Source organism: Pseudorca crassidens, chromosome 2 (genome assembly GCF_039906515.1).
Source record: "Pseudorca crassidens isolate mPseCra1 chromosome 2, mPseCra1.hap1, whole genome shotgun sequence".
In the NCBI taxonomy this organism is placed as follows: domain Eukaryota; kingdom Metazoa; phylum Chordata; class Mammalia; order Artiodactyla; family Delphinidae; genus Pseudorca; species Pseudorca crassidens.
The window spans coordinates 150936311-150953881 of NC_090297.1; the positions used below are offsets into that span (position 1 = coordinate 150936311).

Sequence of the window (17571 nt, forward strand, 5' to 3'; positions counted from 1 at the left end):
CCACCCAGCTGCCAGGAATATCATTTTAAAAACACAAAACGGACACTCAGAATGAAGTCCAACGCCTCCCAAGGACTCACAAAGGAGTCCCTACCTCTCTGATCACATCTTCCTCCATTTCTTCCCTCACTTATTGTGCTCTATCACCTGGGCCATTTTTTTCCTCTTCTTTTTTTGGTTCCGTGAAGATGACATGATTTTTCCTGCCTCAGGACCTTTGCACTTACTATACATTTCGCTTGGAAAGCCCCCAGATCTTCACATGGTTGGTTCACATCCCAAATGCAACTTCTTCAGAGAGGTCTTCCCTGACCATCCCCTCTAACTGGCCCACCTTACCCACAGCACTCTGCGGGATTTTCTTTACTGTATTTTTTATGGCTGTCTGAAATTATCTTATTTAATTGTTTGATTTTGTGTTTATTTGCCCCCCTCTCTCCACTGGATTGTAAGATACTTGAAGGCAGAGACCTTATTTTTCGTGTTCACTTCTTAGGAGGTGTTGAAGAAATATTGGTTGAATGAATGAATGAGTCTTAGTTAAGCCTCACTACAACTGGATGAGGTAGGTACCGTTCTGTCCATTTTACAGGTGAGGAAACAGACTACAAGCTTAAGTCACACATCTGAGGATACTGGACTAGCTGACGTTTACTGGGCGCCTGTTATGTGATGGGCAGGTTCCTTATGCTTTAGCTCTATCATCTCCTTTCATCCCCACAGCAGCTGGATGAGGGCTGGGCTGTTATTGCCCACATTTTATTATTCAAGAAACTGAAACACAAAGAGATTAATAACTTGCCGAAGGTCACACAGGCAAAGGGGCTGCATTAAACCCAAATCTAGCTGATTTGGCTTTCAGTGACTTTTGCCACTTTTTTTTCATGGCGGCAGACATTTCCTTTTCCACGTCAGACGCGGGTCAAGCCAGAGACCCTGTCCTCTGGGAGCTCCATCTAGTGTCTCATCTCCTGTCTTAAATCCCTGAGTTCTACTCAGAAGCTGTTGGAAAACTAAGGAAAACTGCCAGGTGAGCATGTGCATTTAGAAATGCTGCAACTCACAACCCCTAACGCCCCCCACCTGGGTGTCCCCGGGGACGTCCTCTCTCCCTGGGCCCCTTACCTTGCACGGCCAGCTCGGCACTGGCGTAGATGGTGCCGTGCTTGTTCTCCGCCACACACTGGTACATGCCTGAGTCCTCCAGGCTCAGCTTGGAGAATCGCAAGTCTCCGGCCAGCACTTCTACCCGGGCCTGTGCAGAAGATCAGGACCACTGGGTGGGGGCTTATGGGGTGGATGCAGTGGAGACTGGGCTGCCTGGAGGGGGCGCCTGTATGCACAGTCCTATCCAGGGCCACCTGGAATCCCAGGACGCACAGATTCCCCTGGCCTCCCCGCACGTCTGCACCCGGAAGCCAGAGGGGCAGGTGACACACTCAGGACCACATAGTGCTTTTGTGGCTGAGTTGGGCCTGAACTCAGGTCCCTGGACCCTCCAGACTCTATCCAGTTGACCAGCCTGAGGCCATGTGACTCTGGGATGGAGAGAAGCACCTAGAACTACGCTGTGGCACCCTAATTGGCCCAGAAAGGTTGCCAGTGTGCGGAAGGGGAGGAGATCTGGAGGGTGAGGGAACCAGGTGAGCAGAGGAAGGTGTGCTGGGTGTGTGGAAGGAAGCCCCAGGTCTCCTACCTGGGAGACCAGAGGATCCCCATCCCGAAGCCAGCGCACTGTGGGCCGGGGCTTGCCGGCGGCTGCGCATTCCCAGTGCAGGTTGGAACCGATGTCAGCCTCCATGTCTGAGATCACCTTGAGCCACTCGGGCTGAGCTGCGGGGAGCAAGGGAGAGCAAGGCTGGGGAGGGGCTGGGGAGGAGCTGGGAGGAGCTCCGCGAATTAACTGGACTGGATTTGCAGGGCTGCAGCTCCTGCGCCAGACAGCAGAGGGCGCCAGCCGCATTCCGGGGTGGGGAGAAGCAGGTTCAAGACAACTGGCAGTGCCAGTAATTCTTTTAGCGACTTAAGTCATTCTAATGCTTTCCATGTGCTTTCTGCAACCTTGACTGAAGCTCTGAGCTGACCACAGCACCAGCCTCGTCTGGTCCCATACCCAGTGCACCCCGTGGGCAGGAAAGTTTCAGCAAGGGGCTGCCTAATCTCCTCCCTGACTTCTGGGTCGGCTTCCTCAAGGACAGGGGAAGGCAGGCGAGGGTGTCCGGCTCTGTACCCTGCACGATGATGCGGCCCTGGACGGTGTCGCGGCCCTTGGAGTTCTCCGCCTCACACTCGTAGGTGCCTTCGTCCTCGAAGCCTACGCTGGGGATCTGCAGGGTGGGCTCGGCTGTGGCCCACTGTGGGGACAAGGAGCCATCCACTTTGCGCCACTTGATCCTGGGGACGGGGCTGGCAGGGGAGACAAAGCCAGAGGGGGTGGGCTGAGCTAGGCAGACTCCCTTGTGCCTGCAACTCCTCCCCCAACCCAGGTCCCCTTGAGATGCTGGGCAGGTGGGGACGACGGGGAGGAGGGCCGGGAAGAGACAGAGGGAGAGCGGCCAGGAGAGGAGGAGGGGCCTCTCCCAGGGAGGCTCGGAGCACAGGTGGTCTGTTCCCTGAAGCTGACTTGCCCTCCCTGCCTGACCCCACCCTGCCCTGGCCTCTTCTGGGCCTGCCCTCCTCAGCAGCGGCCTGCAACCTGGTTCTTTATGGGTCCCCTTCCTCCTCTCCCAAACAGGGCCTTGCCTCTACTTTTCAAAGGGGATTAAGTTGTTAGTAATCTGTGTACTAAAATGGACTGAGGTATCGGTGAGTCTTACAAGGTAACGCATTACCCTTCATGTGTTTTAAATATGGATTTTCTGGAAGCCCAATAACTGTCCACAAAGCAGGGGGCATCTTGGGTAACCACAGGAGATATGTGAGGGAGGAGGGGACCAATGCACAAATCACATTCTTTCATTCATTCTACAAACATTTATTGAGTACCTGCTATTTGCTTAGCCCTGTTCCAGTGAGTCCTTTTTCTGAGAGAGTAAGAGTTCTATTATACATTTTCTATTTTAAGAGATAACTGTTAGCATCCATAGAATACTTACTAAATACCAGATGCTATTCTAAGCACTGTACATATATTAGTTCATTCAATCCTCATAACAACCCCATGAGGCAGGTACTATTATTATCACCATGTACAAATAGGGAAACTGAGGCACAGAGAGGTCTCCCAGCCAGCAAGTGACAGAGCTAGTAGTTGAACGAGGCAGGCTGGGTTGGGGTCCACGCACCGTGCTACCTGCCCCCAGCCTGGGGTGTTGTATAAGCTGCCTGAGCCTATCATGCACGTTGCTGGGAAGATGTCTCCCCCAGAGGGTTAGTGCTCAGTGAGTGGCGGTTGCTACCCACTGTGGGTCCGGCACTCTGCTAGACCCTGCGAAGGCACCGAGATGACTGAGAGCCGGCCCTGCCTGCCCTCTCCCTGAGGGGCTCTGAGAGGCTGTGCCCTGGCCTGTCTCCTCCCTCCCCCACCACTCACTTCCCGAAGGCGAAGCACTCCAGGGTGACCTGCTGCCCCACCAGCGCATAGGTCTCTGCTGGGAACCGGGCCTTGATGCTGGGGGCAAAGAGCCTGGTGTCTGGGGAGAGAGGGTTCACACATCAGATCCAGATCAGGTGCTCCTGTGCTTAGGATCTCAGCACAACTCAGAGCCCACACTTTCTTGACTCCCTTTCCCCTTGGGGGCATGCAGCAAGGGTCTGAGGCCATGTAGCAGGAAGACCCTGGGGTCCAGCCCCAGACCCTGTGCCCTTTGAGCTGCTCTTCACAACTTCAAAGGGAAGACCCCCTTTCCCAACGCCACTTGACCCCTTCAGCTCCCTCCTCCTCGCCTTGCCCGCTGACCCTGACCTTCCGCAGCCAGGTTGAGCTGAGCAAACTTGCTGAAGACGCTCTTGGTGGAGAAATCCATGTGGCTTGTGGCCAGGCAGGAGTAGTTGCCCAAGTCTGAGGCATTGGTCCGGGCAATGTACAGGTTCCCTGTGGTCTGGGACACGAAGTGACGCCCATCCGTAGGGATGAAGTTGGGGAACTCGTTGAGGAGCCAGCGGTAGGACAAACCTAGGAATGGGGAGTTTGAGGAAACCGGGGGTGCTGGGCTAATGGAGCAACTCTGGGTAGGACCTCAACGCGCTGCTGGGGATCCGTAGACCCTGTCCTGAGAGCCCCTGTGCTCTGAACTGGGGCTGAGGGGAGACCTAGAGGGAAGATGCGACTTTATCTCTGCCTTCAGGGAGTGCTGTCTGCTGGGGAAACAGCCCCTGCCCTTGGGGACCTCCCAGTCTGATGGGGGGGTGGGGCACAGAATCATTTAGAGTTGGGCACCCCGGGATCAGTGCTTCCAAGGGTCACTCACCACCTCTTATTCCATCCCTCTTCTGCTGAGCGGCCAGAAGCCCCTCCTGTGCCCTCTGTCTAACATGGCCCAGGGGCCTGACTCACCTGGGTAGTGGGCGGGTGGGTTACAGGGCAACATTACACCCCAACCTTCGTGGGTTTTCACTGGGTCTCGCTCCTCCTTGGAGAATTCCTGCAGGACTGGAGGTGGAGACCGTGTGCTCAGGCGCTGTCCTCCAAGCCTGCAGGACCCTCCCTTCCCAGCTCAGGCTCCATGGGGAAGTAGTCAACCGCCCTTCTGGACACTTTCCAGCCCTGTCTTCTCTACCCCAAAGCATCCCGGCACCCCGTGGGGCTCACAGCCAAAGCGGAGGACAGCCTCCCTGCTGACGACGGTGCCCACTGGGTTGGAGGCCAGGCACTGGTAGACGCCGGCGTCCTGGGCTTTGGTGGGGTTCATGATGACCAGGTTGCCCCCGACCAGCTGGTGGCGGGAGCCTGGCTCCAGCTTCATCTCGGTGCCATTCATCTTCCACCTGCAGTGGGGGCGGAGAGGGGCTGATGTGACGAAAAATTGCCCACTGCCCAGGGCCTCCCAACACCACTGCGAGGGTCTCACCTGTAGGTGGCCGGAGGGCTGGCCCGGGCACGGCATGCCAGTGTCACCTTTTCCTCGGTGGACTCCTCTGGGAATAGCAGACCGAGGGGCTGGTCTTCAAAGACAGGCCCAAAGGTGGCTGGGGATCCCCAGACTGAGCTCCAAGCTGCAGATGGGGGACACCACCAGAGGTCTCAGGGCCTAGGGGCCAGCTGGAGCCTGGCCTCCAGGGCAGCACTGTCCAATAGAACTTTCGGCAGTGATGGAAAGGTTCCATTTTCTGCCCTGTCCAGTACAGTAGCTATTTGCCATTAGCCACTGTGCCCCTGAAATATGGCGAGTGCAGCTGAGGAACCAGATTTTAAATTTTATTTAATTATAATTAATTAAACTTTGAATTTCAATAGGTTGGGCAGACCCCATCTAGTCACTTAGTTCAGTCAGTCACCCCTCCTATACTCAGATATTGAGTACCTGCTGTATACTTAGCACTGGGCGAGGCCCTGTGTAGCAAAATGAGTAAGACACAGTCCCTCTTCCTCAAGGAGCTTGCGACCCAGGGAGGAAGACAGAAAACTGACAGTAGGTGAGAGCCATAATAGTGGCTTAGGTTCAAGAGCAGGGACCCTCGGAGTGGAAGCAGTCAGGGGACTCATGGAAGAGCTGACCTGCAGGGTGTGAGATGGGCCTTGAGAGATGCGTGGAAGCCACTGGCTAAAAAGGGGGAGAGAGGAGGTGTGGCCCTGGAGCCTAGTGTTCCTTCTGGGGAGGGCGTCCTGAGAGAACGTGCTCTGGCCCTGGGCCTCTATTAGCTGTTACAGGACCCTTCTAAGCCTCAGCGTCTTCACCTGCGAAATGGAAAGAAGATGAACCCCCCTCCCAGGGTCTGTAGCAGGGTTCAGCTTGACACAGGGTGTGTACTCAGCCACTGTCTCCTGGACCCAAGTGAGGGGGCCGGGTGAGGGTCAGGGGAAGAGGAAGGCTCAGTGGTGGGTGGATGACGTACACGTTGCTTTGGGGCATTTTATAAAATTCCATTGTGACATTTCAAGAAAGAGAGGCCCAGAAAAGGGAGCGACTTGCCCACAGTCAAAAGGGCAAGCCTGTGGCACGCGCAGCTCTAGACCTCGGGTTCCTGAATTTGCTGGGCAGATGGGTATCCCGCATGCAAATGGCATTTTCCTGCCTGGCCCCCTCCCGGGGCAGATGCCTTGCTCTCCATGTCCCCTTGTCCAGGCTCACCAGGGCAGGGTCTGAGAGGCAGAGGGCAGTGTTTCACATCTGCCTCTGTTTGCGGACTGGTGTGGCCGGTCATTCTTTGCCTTTGTGGTGTCAGGCAGGAGCCAGGCCACCCCTAATTGGCTCCTAACCCTCCATGAAGCTGATTTCAGGCCCTCCTTGGTGGGTCGTGGGGGATCCCCATTAACCAATTAGTGCCTGCTCTCCTGGTGCATCCAGCTGTCAGCCCTGGTCCATGGGTGGGGGTGGGCCCCATGCCACAGCTGAGGCCCAGCCTTGGACCCCTGGGAGTGATGGCAGCTGTCAAGCAGCTCTCAGAATGAGGAAGGAGGCAGGGCTCCCTGAAATGGCATCCCCCATCCGCCCTCCCCACCACCCATCACTGTCCCTCATCGCCGCCCCAGGCCTCGGAGATGGCAGCGCATCCTCTCGGCTGGAGAGCCCAGCTTAATCCTAAGTTAATGATGGTGGTGGAAGGTAGGGACCCCTGCCCCAGCTGGGACTGCCGGGAGGGGAGGGAAAGGAGGGGTAGCGGAGGCAGCCAGGCTGCTGGGAACAACCTTGCATAATAGCAGCTTCCAGTAACTCTGTCTGGATGGTGGTGGGGGGAGGGGGGCGGATGGTGGCTGAGTGGGCCCGGGGCACACTGATACTTTAAGCTTCCAGAAAAAGCTTTCTCTCCGGCATTCAGCCATATACACACCCTCACCCAATATCCACAGACACATGCTTTCCACCTCTCACGTATACACACTTCCTTATATGCACACAGACATCACACATATATACATACGTGACTCTCTAAGCTACTCCAGATTTACACACATCCGTTCCCATGCACGTATGGCTACAAATGTCCACATATACTTATTTATATCTACATCTGGGCATTCATAATAACAGAATAGATGCTATTTATCGAGGGCTAACTCTTTACCAAATACCATGCTCCACATTTCCTTCTCATAACCTCTTTACAAAGTAGCCAGTGCCATTTTCTCGTTTGGCTAATGTGAAAACTGAGACTTCGAAGGTTGAATCACTTGCCCCAAGTCACACAGAGAAGGAGCAGATCTAGGGGTGTGGACCCTGGCCAGCCTCCCCCCATAGCCAGTGTCCTTAACCACAGGGCTCAGAATTCTTGACTTCAGCTTCCCATCAGGACCATCAGAGATGCTGCTCTATCCTGGAGGTCCCGAATCAGAATCTCTAGGAGTGAGGCCCAGGAATCTAGATTTTAAAAGGGCCTCACGGGCATTCTGAGGAGTGGATAGAGTTGAGAGCCATGTGCTGTGTGTAAGCCCTTCTATACACATTCATCATCCCCCAAATGCAGCATGCCCTCCATGCAATAATAACGCACTCACATCTCCACCCTCTCAAACATCCAGACACACCCTCACTCACCCCACACCTCCCTCTGAAGCTACACACACATCCACCCACACATGCACTTTCTCTCTCTCTCTCTCTCTCTCTCACACACACACACACACACACTCCCAGGGAAAGCCACCCACTCTGTGCTGTCCTTGTTCGGCATCCTCTCTGATTCTCTCCTGATTCCCTATCCTGACAACTCTGCTCCCCCAAACACAGGTATCAGGATCTCGTGGAGGAAGGAGATTAGGGAGCTGAGACCGTGGAGGGGAAGCCGTGCTGCCCTTCTTTGCACTGGGATGCAGGAATCCAAAGCTGCCTCCCCAGGGTAGGTGCGCAAAGACAGCCAAGAGCTGAGGCCCCTTCCTAGGGGGTGGGAACAGCCATGGGATGTTCCGCTCCTGCCTCTGAGGTTGCTGGAGGTGGCAGACCAGGTCCCGTCTCCCTTGGCCTTCCTGCCTCTCTGGGTCTATGGACCGCGGAGGCTGCACATACTGCTTACCTCAGATGATGGGGTCCCAGCACTGACTGACCCTGAGGGTGGGGAACGTGGAGGAGCCCGGGTACGTCCGCCACTCTCTCTGGGGTGGGTGTCTCCTGCCCCTTGCAGCCTGGGCTCCCCACCCCAGCAGCTCCTCCAGACATGGGGGGCCCTGGCACTGGGAGCTAGGCCTGGACCTGGGGGCCTGGGAGGCTCCCCTATTTCCCAGTAGCCTCACTGACTTGGATGCTGGGTTGGGAGGCGGTTAGAACATAATGAGAACATCTGAAACTATGCCAGTGGAGTCCTTCCCTGGTGAGATGAAGAATTTAAAATGTGCTGGTTGCAGCCTTGCAGGGGCTGTGGGGTGGGGATGGGGTGGAGCCTGAGGTATAGCTAGAACTCCAGAAAGACATCAGAGGATGGGTACCCTTTCTCCCACGGAGATCTTTAAGGAAAAAAGAAATGTCTATTGATCCGGGCTGAGGGTCAGGGCAGAGAGGCCAAGCAGCGGTTCCAGTAGGCCCCTCTGAGCAGCAGCAGCTGTTGGAAAGTTCCCCCAGCTCAGACAGCCTGGGGCTCCCATACCGCCTCCCTAGCCCACTCTCCTGAATCCAGCCAGCCCGGGCCCCTTGTGCTGCACTGCTCGGTTTTCCGTGCCCTCCTTTTCCTTCTGCCAAACGCCTTCCTCCCCTCTCCCCACTTGAAGCACCCCTGGCGTGAGAGCTTTTGCTTGGGTCCCTCTTGCCTTTTTCCTGGGCCACGCCCTGCTCTGCCTTATCTCTTCCCAGATCCCATTCCACATTTGGTCCATTTGCCAGCCTTCACTGTTGTCCTGAGGAACCCTCCCAGAGTTGTGTGGTCAGGGCACCCTAGAGCAGTACTATCCAATAGAACTTTCCGTGATGATGGAAATATTCTATAAACGGTGCTATCCAATACGGCTATGAGGCCTTGAAATGTGGCTAGTACAACTAAGCAACTAATTTTAAATTTAATCTTGCAGCCTTAAGAGGCTGCAACTCTGGGCTGATGTCATGGAGATCTGGTTGTGCCATAGTCTCGCTGTGTGACCCAGGGCAAGTCCCTCACCCTCTCTGGATCATCTACAATACGACAAAGACTCATTCCCTCTCCTCCTAATCTCAAAGGGAAAGTAAACTCCACAAACAGGAAACTTTTATAAGGAAATGGCCTCAAACTGGAGTGCCACGCAGTGCAGTCAATTATTTCTGTAGTCACATCACTAACATAATAGCAGTGATATAACGCTGTGATCATGCCCGCTAGGCTTCGGAGTCCAGACAAGCCCCCTTACCTGGAGTGGAGACAAGGGCCACAGCGGCCAGCATTAGCAAGTGTGATTTCCTCCTGGCAGGTGTCCCCATGGTGAGCATTCCAGGCAGAAGTGGGGAGCGGAGGAGAGGAGCCTCAGCCCTGCACAGGGAGAGTCTGGCTGGAGGCTGAGAAGGACCTAGGGAGGCAGAAAGGCGGGGGAGGACTCTGAGCTGAGGAGCGCCCCTCCCAGCTCCAGGTACATCTGGGTCAGCGGCGATGCTTTTGCCTCAGCCTGGGGAGAGGCTGGAATTGCTCTCACCCTCCCCAGGGCCCCAGGGGAAGGGGCTTGGCCATTACCAAGGAGCTCTTCCCAGGGCCGAGTGCCTCCTGCTGGCCCCCTGGGAGTCTGGCTCTGCCCTGTACCCTTACCCCACCTCCCGTGCAGCCAGCAGGGTGTTGCTCAGGGAGTGAAAGCAGTGACTAATTGGGAGGCAAGAAGCCAGCGCCTGCTCACCCGGTAATAGCTCTCAGTGCAGGGCCAGAAGAGAGCAGGGCCCGTGCCTGGGTTTGGGGAACTAGTAACATCTTCTAGGAATCGGGCCCGCTTTCCCCTGCCCCGCACACAGCTGCCTGGGTTGGGGGTAATAAGCCCCTCTGGGAGCTGCAGCAAGTCTCTGGGAACCAGCCTGTTTTTCTACCAGTGAGGAGGGGTTTCATTGATTCGCCCACACCCTCTCACCTGGACCCCAGGTAAGGCACTTAGGTACTGTACATGATGGAGCCATAACCTTGGCCCCCTTAGTAAGGTTTCCCAACCAGATGGGCTAGTGGGCCTGGACAGGCCTTCTGGGCCGAAAGAGTTAACGCAGCTCCTAGAGGAGCCTCCCTCTTGCCGAGATGAGCGGAGATTTGGTTAAATCCTGGAGCCCTGAAGAACCTGCTCCCTGGGGGGCACCGAGAGCAAATCAGAGCCCCCCTCCGTCAGTCTGAGAGAGGGGGGCCTCATCCTGGGGGGAGAGCAGGTCCAGCCTTCCACCAACTCCCCATCTCCATGCTGTCCTGCCCAGTTTGGGGTGGGGGGAGTGTGGAATCTCAGGGGCCTGCTTCTTGGTTATCAGACTGAGTCTGGGTCACTGGGCTCCCAGGCTACTGGGAGCCAGATCGCCCTGCTGCATATTCCGCTCCTCCGCCCTGCTACCTGCTTTGCAGAAAACTAAGAGCAGAAGGAGGGGATCTAAGGTTGAGGGAGAGAGCCCGGCTGGGGGCTCTTCCACTAACTGGCTTCAAGACCCATGCCATCTCTGGGCCTCAGCGTCCTCATCTGTAAAATGGGTGCTCTCTAGCATCTCTTCCAGCTCTGAGACTGTGATTCTCCCAGAGTGCAGGGTGGCCGAGGGCCTGGGAACGCTGCCCCCGGGTGGGAGTGGGGAGGTGGAGATGGCAGGCTGCTGATGACCTGAGTCTGCCTCTAGGGCCAGTGCAGAGTCCGAAGACCGGTGCAAGCTCAGGATCTCCCGGCCTCACTGTGGGCTCTATTCCCCAGGAAACAGAGGGCTCCCAAATGCCCTTAAACCTCAATATTGATCACCACCACCCGTTCCTGCCTTCCCAACAGCCACAGCTGGCACCGAAGGGGCAGGCGGGGGGTGGGGGGAAGAGAGGGGAGAAGTGGGCCCAGGGCCCGTCAGGGAGGATATAGGCTGAGAAGCTTGGTGTTCCGATTCGAGTGGCGGAAGTGGTGTTTAAACAGATGGCACTCCCTCCCCCGCCCCAGCTCCAGCCTCATACCCACCTCCCTGTGTCAGGAAGGGGGCCAGGTGCCACCTCTCCACCTGTCCCTCCCTATCCTTGCCACTTTCAGTTCCAGGCTTGAACCCAGAGGTTCAGCACTTCCAGCCCGTCCAACACGCCCCCAGCACCCTCAGCGCAGAATAGGTATCACTTGTGTGTTGTACTTAACTGCTTGAGAACAGCTGTGATTGTGTGCCTCCACGTCACATGCTCACACTCACACTCACACAGTGGGCTGACCAGTCTTCAGTGCTGCCCAAGGGCAACCCCAGGGCACACACACACACACACACACACCCCTCATACTCCCTCTCACACAAATTGTGTCTCACTCACACACTCCCTCCCTCTCTCTCATACACACATACACTCTCACACATGCTCTCAGTTTACTGGGGTCAGCAGGGTGCTTAGCCATGGAAGAATCTAGAAGCAGGACCCTGGATGGTACACAAATGCAGGAAGCTGTCCTCATGATAGGGAGCCACTGGGGCACTGGGAACCACAACAGGCGTTGGAATCGATGGACAGGAGTTGGTGACCTTGGCTTCATCTCCTAACAGTGTTGGGAGCTTGGACAAGTTCTCTCCCCTGGTGGACCTCAGTTTTCTCATCTGCGCAGTGGAGATCGTAACACTTCCTTTGCAGAGCTGTTCTGAGTGTGGAGTGAGGTACAGAGTGCCCTGCAGAGGCAGTCTTGGGGCTGTTTGGACTTGCCTTCGGGTAGCGGTGGGGATAGGGGCGTGGAGAGAAGATGGGGCACCAGGCCCCCTCCCCACTTCAGCCAGAGCAACTCCACTTATACTTGCTTTATCTGCTGGACTTCCCTCTGAGGTTCCCTTTACTCAAAGGTTTCCGCAGCTCCGAAGAGTTTGAAAACACCCCTTTGGCACAGGTGTGCCCCGTCCGGAGCCTGGCACAGAGAAGGTGCTCAGTCATCGTTTGCTTCCTGCCCTTTGTCTGCCTGCCAGTCTTGAGAGCTCAGCGAGGGGGTAGGGTGTGGGCTCGGGGAGACAGGCACTTATCCTGAGTGTGTCCGAGCAAAACGGAAACAGACGGGCAGGGACCTGCGGCCGGGGCTGGAGACTCCAGGGACGAGTCTGCTGCTGCCCGTCTGCTGTTGCCCACCAGCAGTGCTGGAGAGAGTGGGGTGGGTGTGCGTGTGTGCGTGTGTACGCATGTATGTGATGTTTGTGCGTATCTGTGTGTTCTGTCTCTATGTCCCTGTGTACATGTGTGGTCTGGTCTTGTGTCTCTGTGTATATGCATGTGTCTGTGTATGAGTATATCTGGTCTTTGTGTATTGAATATATGCCTCTGTGTGTGTGTGTATCTGTGTGTCTGTGTCTGTGTCCCAGCCCTGCCTCGTTTCCCGGTGATCTACCAGGAGCCCTGCACCCTGGACCATTCACCTCCACCCCACAGTGGTCAGAATTATCTGTTATCTCTCTTACCATAAGTAATTACCATACATCATGGATAATACAATCCCTCTGTTCATCCTAAACTTCGATTTAATCCTGGACTTCTATCAGTCACTTCTGGACTCAAGGGCCCTGGGCACCCCCTGGGGCCTGAGACCTGCAGCCTCAGAGGAGACATGGGTTGGGGCGGGGCTGGTACCAGGAAGCACCTAGGGTTGCCCTCGGGGAGCATTAGAGGCTGATCAACGCCATCAGATGTGCATTGAGCCAAGCCCGCTCTGTGCTAAGGCCTTGGGTGAACGCACATCCCCACCCCCCAGAGCTTGGGTCAAAGGTTGGAGCTTATTTCCTCCCTGGCACGAGGCAGTTGGCACGCAGCCTTGCCCTGCGCCCATTCCCACTGCGTATCTAACACCGTGTGCCAGGCATCGTGCTAAGTGCTGGGGAGGCAGGAATAAAAACACCGCCTTTGCTGAGCTCCCTGCCCAGCTGAGTGCAGCAGGGGATGTGCTCACGAGCTGCATGGGCCAGTCGTCTCCCCATACCATCTGCCCTGTGACACATTCTAGAATAGCCAGGATGGAGGAGGCCTTTTTGTCAAGTGCAAGGCCGGCGTGGAGCTATGCCAGGCCTAGAGCTGGCCCTGTGGACCCTGAGCCAGCCAGGCCTGGCCCCGGCCAGCTGCCCTGGTGCAGGGGTGCAGGCACAGGCTGGTACAGGCGGACACAGGCTGTCACCATCCGGGGCCGGTCCTGGGAGAACGTGGGGGGCTCCTAGGCTGCTTGGGGTTCCGGGAGACCAGGGAGAGCTGGCCGAATTGCCGGGCCCAGGAGACAAAGGGCCCGGAGGACAGCTGGGGATGGAAGGCTGTGAGCTGGACTCCAGGGTTTGCTGGCTGAGGGCCCTTGCACAGAGGCAGTCAGAAAATGAAAGACACACTCCACCCAAGTGCTTTCCCTTGGGGTACTGAGCTCCTGGCCCCCAGCCTGTCTCTCCTTCCCCCTGGACAATGGAGATTTGAGCAGCTTTGGGATGGATGGTGGTAGGAAAAGAAGGAGTTTGGAGCCCATTTGAGGGCAGAGACTAAGTGACTTGTTGTAAGCTGACAGGTATTATAGGAGCCCCTCGTGTCCCCACCGTGCTCCACCTAGCAGCACAGCACGCTGGCTTAGTGGGGTGGGCTCTTGCGTTGACAGATCTGACACTTACTAGCCAGTGTAACCTTAGTATAACTAACCAGCGTAACCCCAGTTATTACGTTCATTCCTTAACCTCTCTGAGCCTCAGTCTCCATCTGCAAAATGGGGATGAGAGGGGTAGTACCCACCTCCCGGGACCCCTGTGAGGTCAGCACAATTCCTAGCCCATAGTAAGCGCTTGAGAAAGATCAGAGCTCATCACTGAGAACCGTCATGGGCCTCGAGCACGGACCCCAGCACACCGAGGGCCACACAAGTGTGTCGACAGACACTGTGCCCGGCTGTGGGTCGGGCTCACTTCCACACAGTCGCGACATTCGGGCCAGGCTCACATGTGTCGAGAACGCTGAGAGTCTCCCAAAGACTCCCTGGGCTGTACCCCACAGGCGTGGCGGGCCTGGGCCAGCACCGGCGGGCATGCCGTTCCAGACAAGGCACAAGGACACACAGAGACACGTCCAGACACCACGTGTGCAGGAGAGCACCTGGCTCGGACACCCACGCGGGCCCCCCCAAACAGGTGCTCAACCTCAGCCACTGCACCTCCTGCATGTGGGGTGTACGATGGGAGGGGGACTCTGCCTATGAAAGGAATTGCCACCTGGGACGGGACCACTGTCTTCCGGGAAGGTCTGAGCCATGCCCACACCCCCCGGGAGGATGGGGTGTCTTCAGTGGCCTGGTGGGCCCGCGTGCCTGGTGGCAGGAGCTGGCAGGAAGAGGACTGCAGTTGAGAGGCTCGGTGCGGGCGGGGCTGGTGCCCTGAGCTGGAGGAGGTCCTCCGGGCATATTTGGGTGGGATAGGGACCTTCTCAGTCCCCACTGGGGGACAGGGACTGCTTGGTGACAGGGCAGCCTTGCAGCTGGGTCCCTCCCCAGCCTGCTCTGTGTGCTCCCTCTCCTCCCACCCCTCGGTGTTCTCTGCAGCCTCTTTGTATTCGCAGCTGGTTCCCTGAGGCCCCAGCCCTGGCACTGCCGTGCCCTCGGGGGAGAGCTGTGACTCCCAGGCTCGTGGGTTTGCCTGAGCTTTCGGCACGGGGCCGGGGAAGTCCGGCCCTTGATCTGCAGCCGGGAGTCTTTGGCCCTTCTGTCCCCACCCTCTCCACTGAAGAGACCCCTCAAAGTGGGGAGTGGGCAGAAGGGGAGAGCCTTGCATTCTCCTGGGAGGACCTGGGGGCGGGCAAGTAGCACCCAGACTCGAGGTTTCCCTACTTGCCTGCCTACTCCGTGTGGGGTCTGGGGGCAGAACGAGTGAGGGCTTTGGGAGGGGGGCCCTTTTGAGACATCAGGCATAGGAGCGATTGTTTCAACTTGGTTCAGAAGATCCAAATCGGGAAGAAATTACTGGAGCAATTTTGCATGTCCCCTCATCTCTGCTGAGAGGTGACTCCCTCTAATTCCTGGACGGCTGGTTCAGAACCAAGCCTGGTCGAGGTGGGTTTGAACTTGCTCCTCCCCTCAGGCTAGTTTCCACTCTAGGGCCCAAATTAACTGTACCTGTTGGGTTGCACCGCAGGAAGGCCACCCTTCAGCCAGAGCCAGTGTCGGGAGCCTTTTGGTCTATGAGGTCGGTGGACATTGAGAGGATGTGGGCTAGGCTGGAGAAGACCCAGCAGGTTTCATCTGGATGTGTGCCCCAAGTGTGGGGTGGGGCTCATCAGATAAAGATGCTGAGGTGCACTTGGGTTTGCACATGCTCTGGGATAGAGTGTGTTCAGTTTTGGGTGAGAATGTCACACACTTTTGCTTTTGTTTGCATCCTCTCTGGGTAAACAAGGAAACATGGGCTCATTTTGCATCAGGAGAACTCATTAAACCCATGGAAGTACTTCTTTACTCCAGGACAGTTACCATTGGGGCACAGAACCCATGGGAACTCCCATGAATGTTGCAAGTTAGCAAAGTCCTGGGGGGTTTGGTCTAGATTAGGGAGGTCCGGAAGGTTGAGAGGTGGTCAGCATGCAGGAGGGAGAGAAAAGGATGTCTGTCTTCTTATGGATTCCTGAGTCACCTCCCCCTGTACCATTTGCAAGAGGATAACCTGAGGCTGGGAGAAATTAACAGGTCACCTAGCCCAAACTCTACTTCTAGGCAGAACTGTCTCTAAGCTTGGACGGACCCCAGTTCTCCACACCCTCACAGAGTCATTGGAAAGGAGGTTGCCCTACTTCCTCATGGCACGTCTTCCTGGTGAGGAAGTGTCTCCTGCAGTCTAGCTTCAATCCCTCCTGCTTCACTGGCATATCTTTTGCTCTAGTTCTTCTTTCCCTGTGTATCAGTCCTCAGCCCTGTGGTTCCAACCTCAGGCATAAATGTGTGTAGATAAGCTTTCTCACAAACATTTGGCTGAAGATGTTTCTGGGAGGTGGGGCACAGTGTATTCTCCAAACCACCCCAAAGGTATTGCTTCCCTGATGGCCTTAAAGTCAGAGAGGATACCTTGGGGGTACCTCCTTCTTTGTACTTACTCCTGAGGAGCAAGTGTGGTCAGTTGGTCAGAGACAATGTGTGCAACCATCCCGTTGAGCACACTTCTTCAGAGGCCCATCCCACACGTGTCTCTATTTGAACAACTGCTGGCAGAGAAGGTGCTGGAATGGAGTTGCATAAGGAGTGAAATCTGGCAGGGGGAACGGTGCGGGGTAGGTGGAGGAGTGCATTCGACCAGGAAGGGAATGCGAGGAGAGAGCTTGGCCGGGTGGGGCATAGAAGATGCGTGGGGAATAAGAGAGAGCGAGAGCAGGGGACACCTTTCCTAGGGCAGTGCACCCCTGCTCCCCTCACTGCTCATGGTGAGCCCCAGAAGGACAGGTGGATCTTGGGTGACTTTGATGCCGTGGGCTCTGCGGCCCCTCCCTGTCTGTCTCACCTCCCACCTCCCTCTTGCCGGCTGGCAACTCCTGATAGATCTCATGGGAAATTAGGAAGAACTTTGACCTTGTGGTCAAAGCCTTCCTTGAGTGGTCCTGCAGCCTGGCTAGAAGGGGTTAACTTGGGGCACCCTGGGGAAGGGCATGGATGCTGTTGTGTCTAAGGGAAGAACTCCCTCCCCCCGAGGACAGGAGTCAGGGCACCATCTCCCTGCTCCACCTCCAGCCTCTCCCACAGGTTCCGGTGGCTCCGTCTGGTTCCCTCTGAGTGCAACTGGGAGGCGGGGACTCAGAGGCTAAGTGGAGGTAGGGGCTCTCCAGGCAGGAGGTTGGGAGAGAAGCCTGAGACTGCTGCCCAGAGTGATGTCAGATCACCGACCTCCTGGGTTATTTGGGCTCTTCCTCCTACTGCTTCCCTTTGAGCAGAAGAGAAAGGATGCCAGCTGGAATGGGAAGGGAGTTTGGGGCCTTGGGGAGTCATGCTGAAAGGAAAGGGTGATAAGAGTCTGACCAGTTGCAGGCTGGACATGAAGTGGGGGAAGTTAAGGGCAGGAAACCTGGGGGCTAAAAAACCTGCCCTTCTCCAGGGCAGGGGCTGTGGGTACTCACAGTTCACTCCATCCTGGTCTGTCTAGATTCCCAAACCTCCAAACAACCTTGACTGACAACTTTTCCTCCTGGGATACAGGCTCAGCCCCCAGTGCTCTGTGGCTGAAGGGTCCCTGGCTTTTTCCCTGTGTAGGGTCAGGACCCTCCTTCCACAGGCACTGTCTTAGCTCACCCCACTCCTTGCCTCCCAGACCTGGGAATCCCTCCTGGAGAAGGTGATGGGATTCATCTCTGGGCACTGGCTGGGGCTGCTTCCCCCACCACTGGCTATTATGTAAGCCCTACAGTGCTGGACAGAAGGATTGCCCTCTC

General features: G+C 56.3%; 1 protein-coding gene across 4 annotated transcripts in view; it reads right to left on the reverse strand.

Moving 5' to 3' along the window:
- The window catches only part of CNTN2 (contactin 2), a 31540-nt gene that overhangs the window by 12986 nt on the left and 983 nt on the right, over window positions 1-17571 (reverse strand). For 2 of the 4 annotated variants that reach the window (XM_067729262.1, XM_067729263.1), the window contains 9 exons: window positions 9407-9562; window positions 5010-5154; window positions 4751-4926; window positions 4496-4591; window positions 3905-4114; window positions 3533-3632; window positions 2231-2406; window positions 1697-1833; window positions 1126-1255 (listed from right to left, as the gene is read on the reverse strand). In XM_067729262.1, coding sequence (XP_067585363.1) covers window positions 1126-1255; window positions 1697-1833; window positions 2231-2406; window positions 3533-3632; window positions 3905-4114; window positions 4496-4591; window positions 4751-4926; window positions 5010-5154; window positions 9407-9485 — 1249 coding nt within the window. In that variant the 5' untranslated portion in view covers window positions 9486-9562. Of the gene's footprint in view, window positions 1-1125; window positions 1256-1696; window positions 1834-2230; window positions 2407-3532; window positions 3633-3904; window positions 4115-4495; window positions 4592-4750; window positions 4927-5009; window positions 5155-5656; window positions 5837-9406; window positions 9563-17571 lie in introns of all 4 variants that reach the window. The other 2 variants (XM_067729265.1, XM_067729266.1) reach the window with 2 other exon arrangements.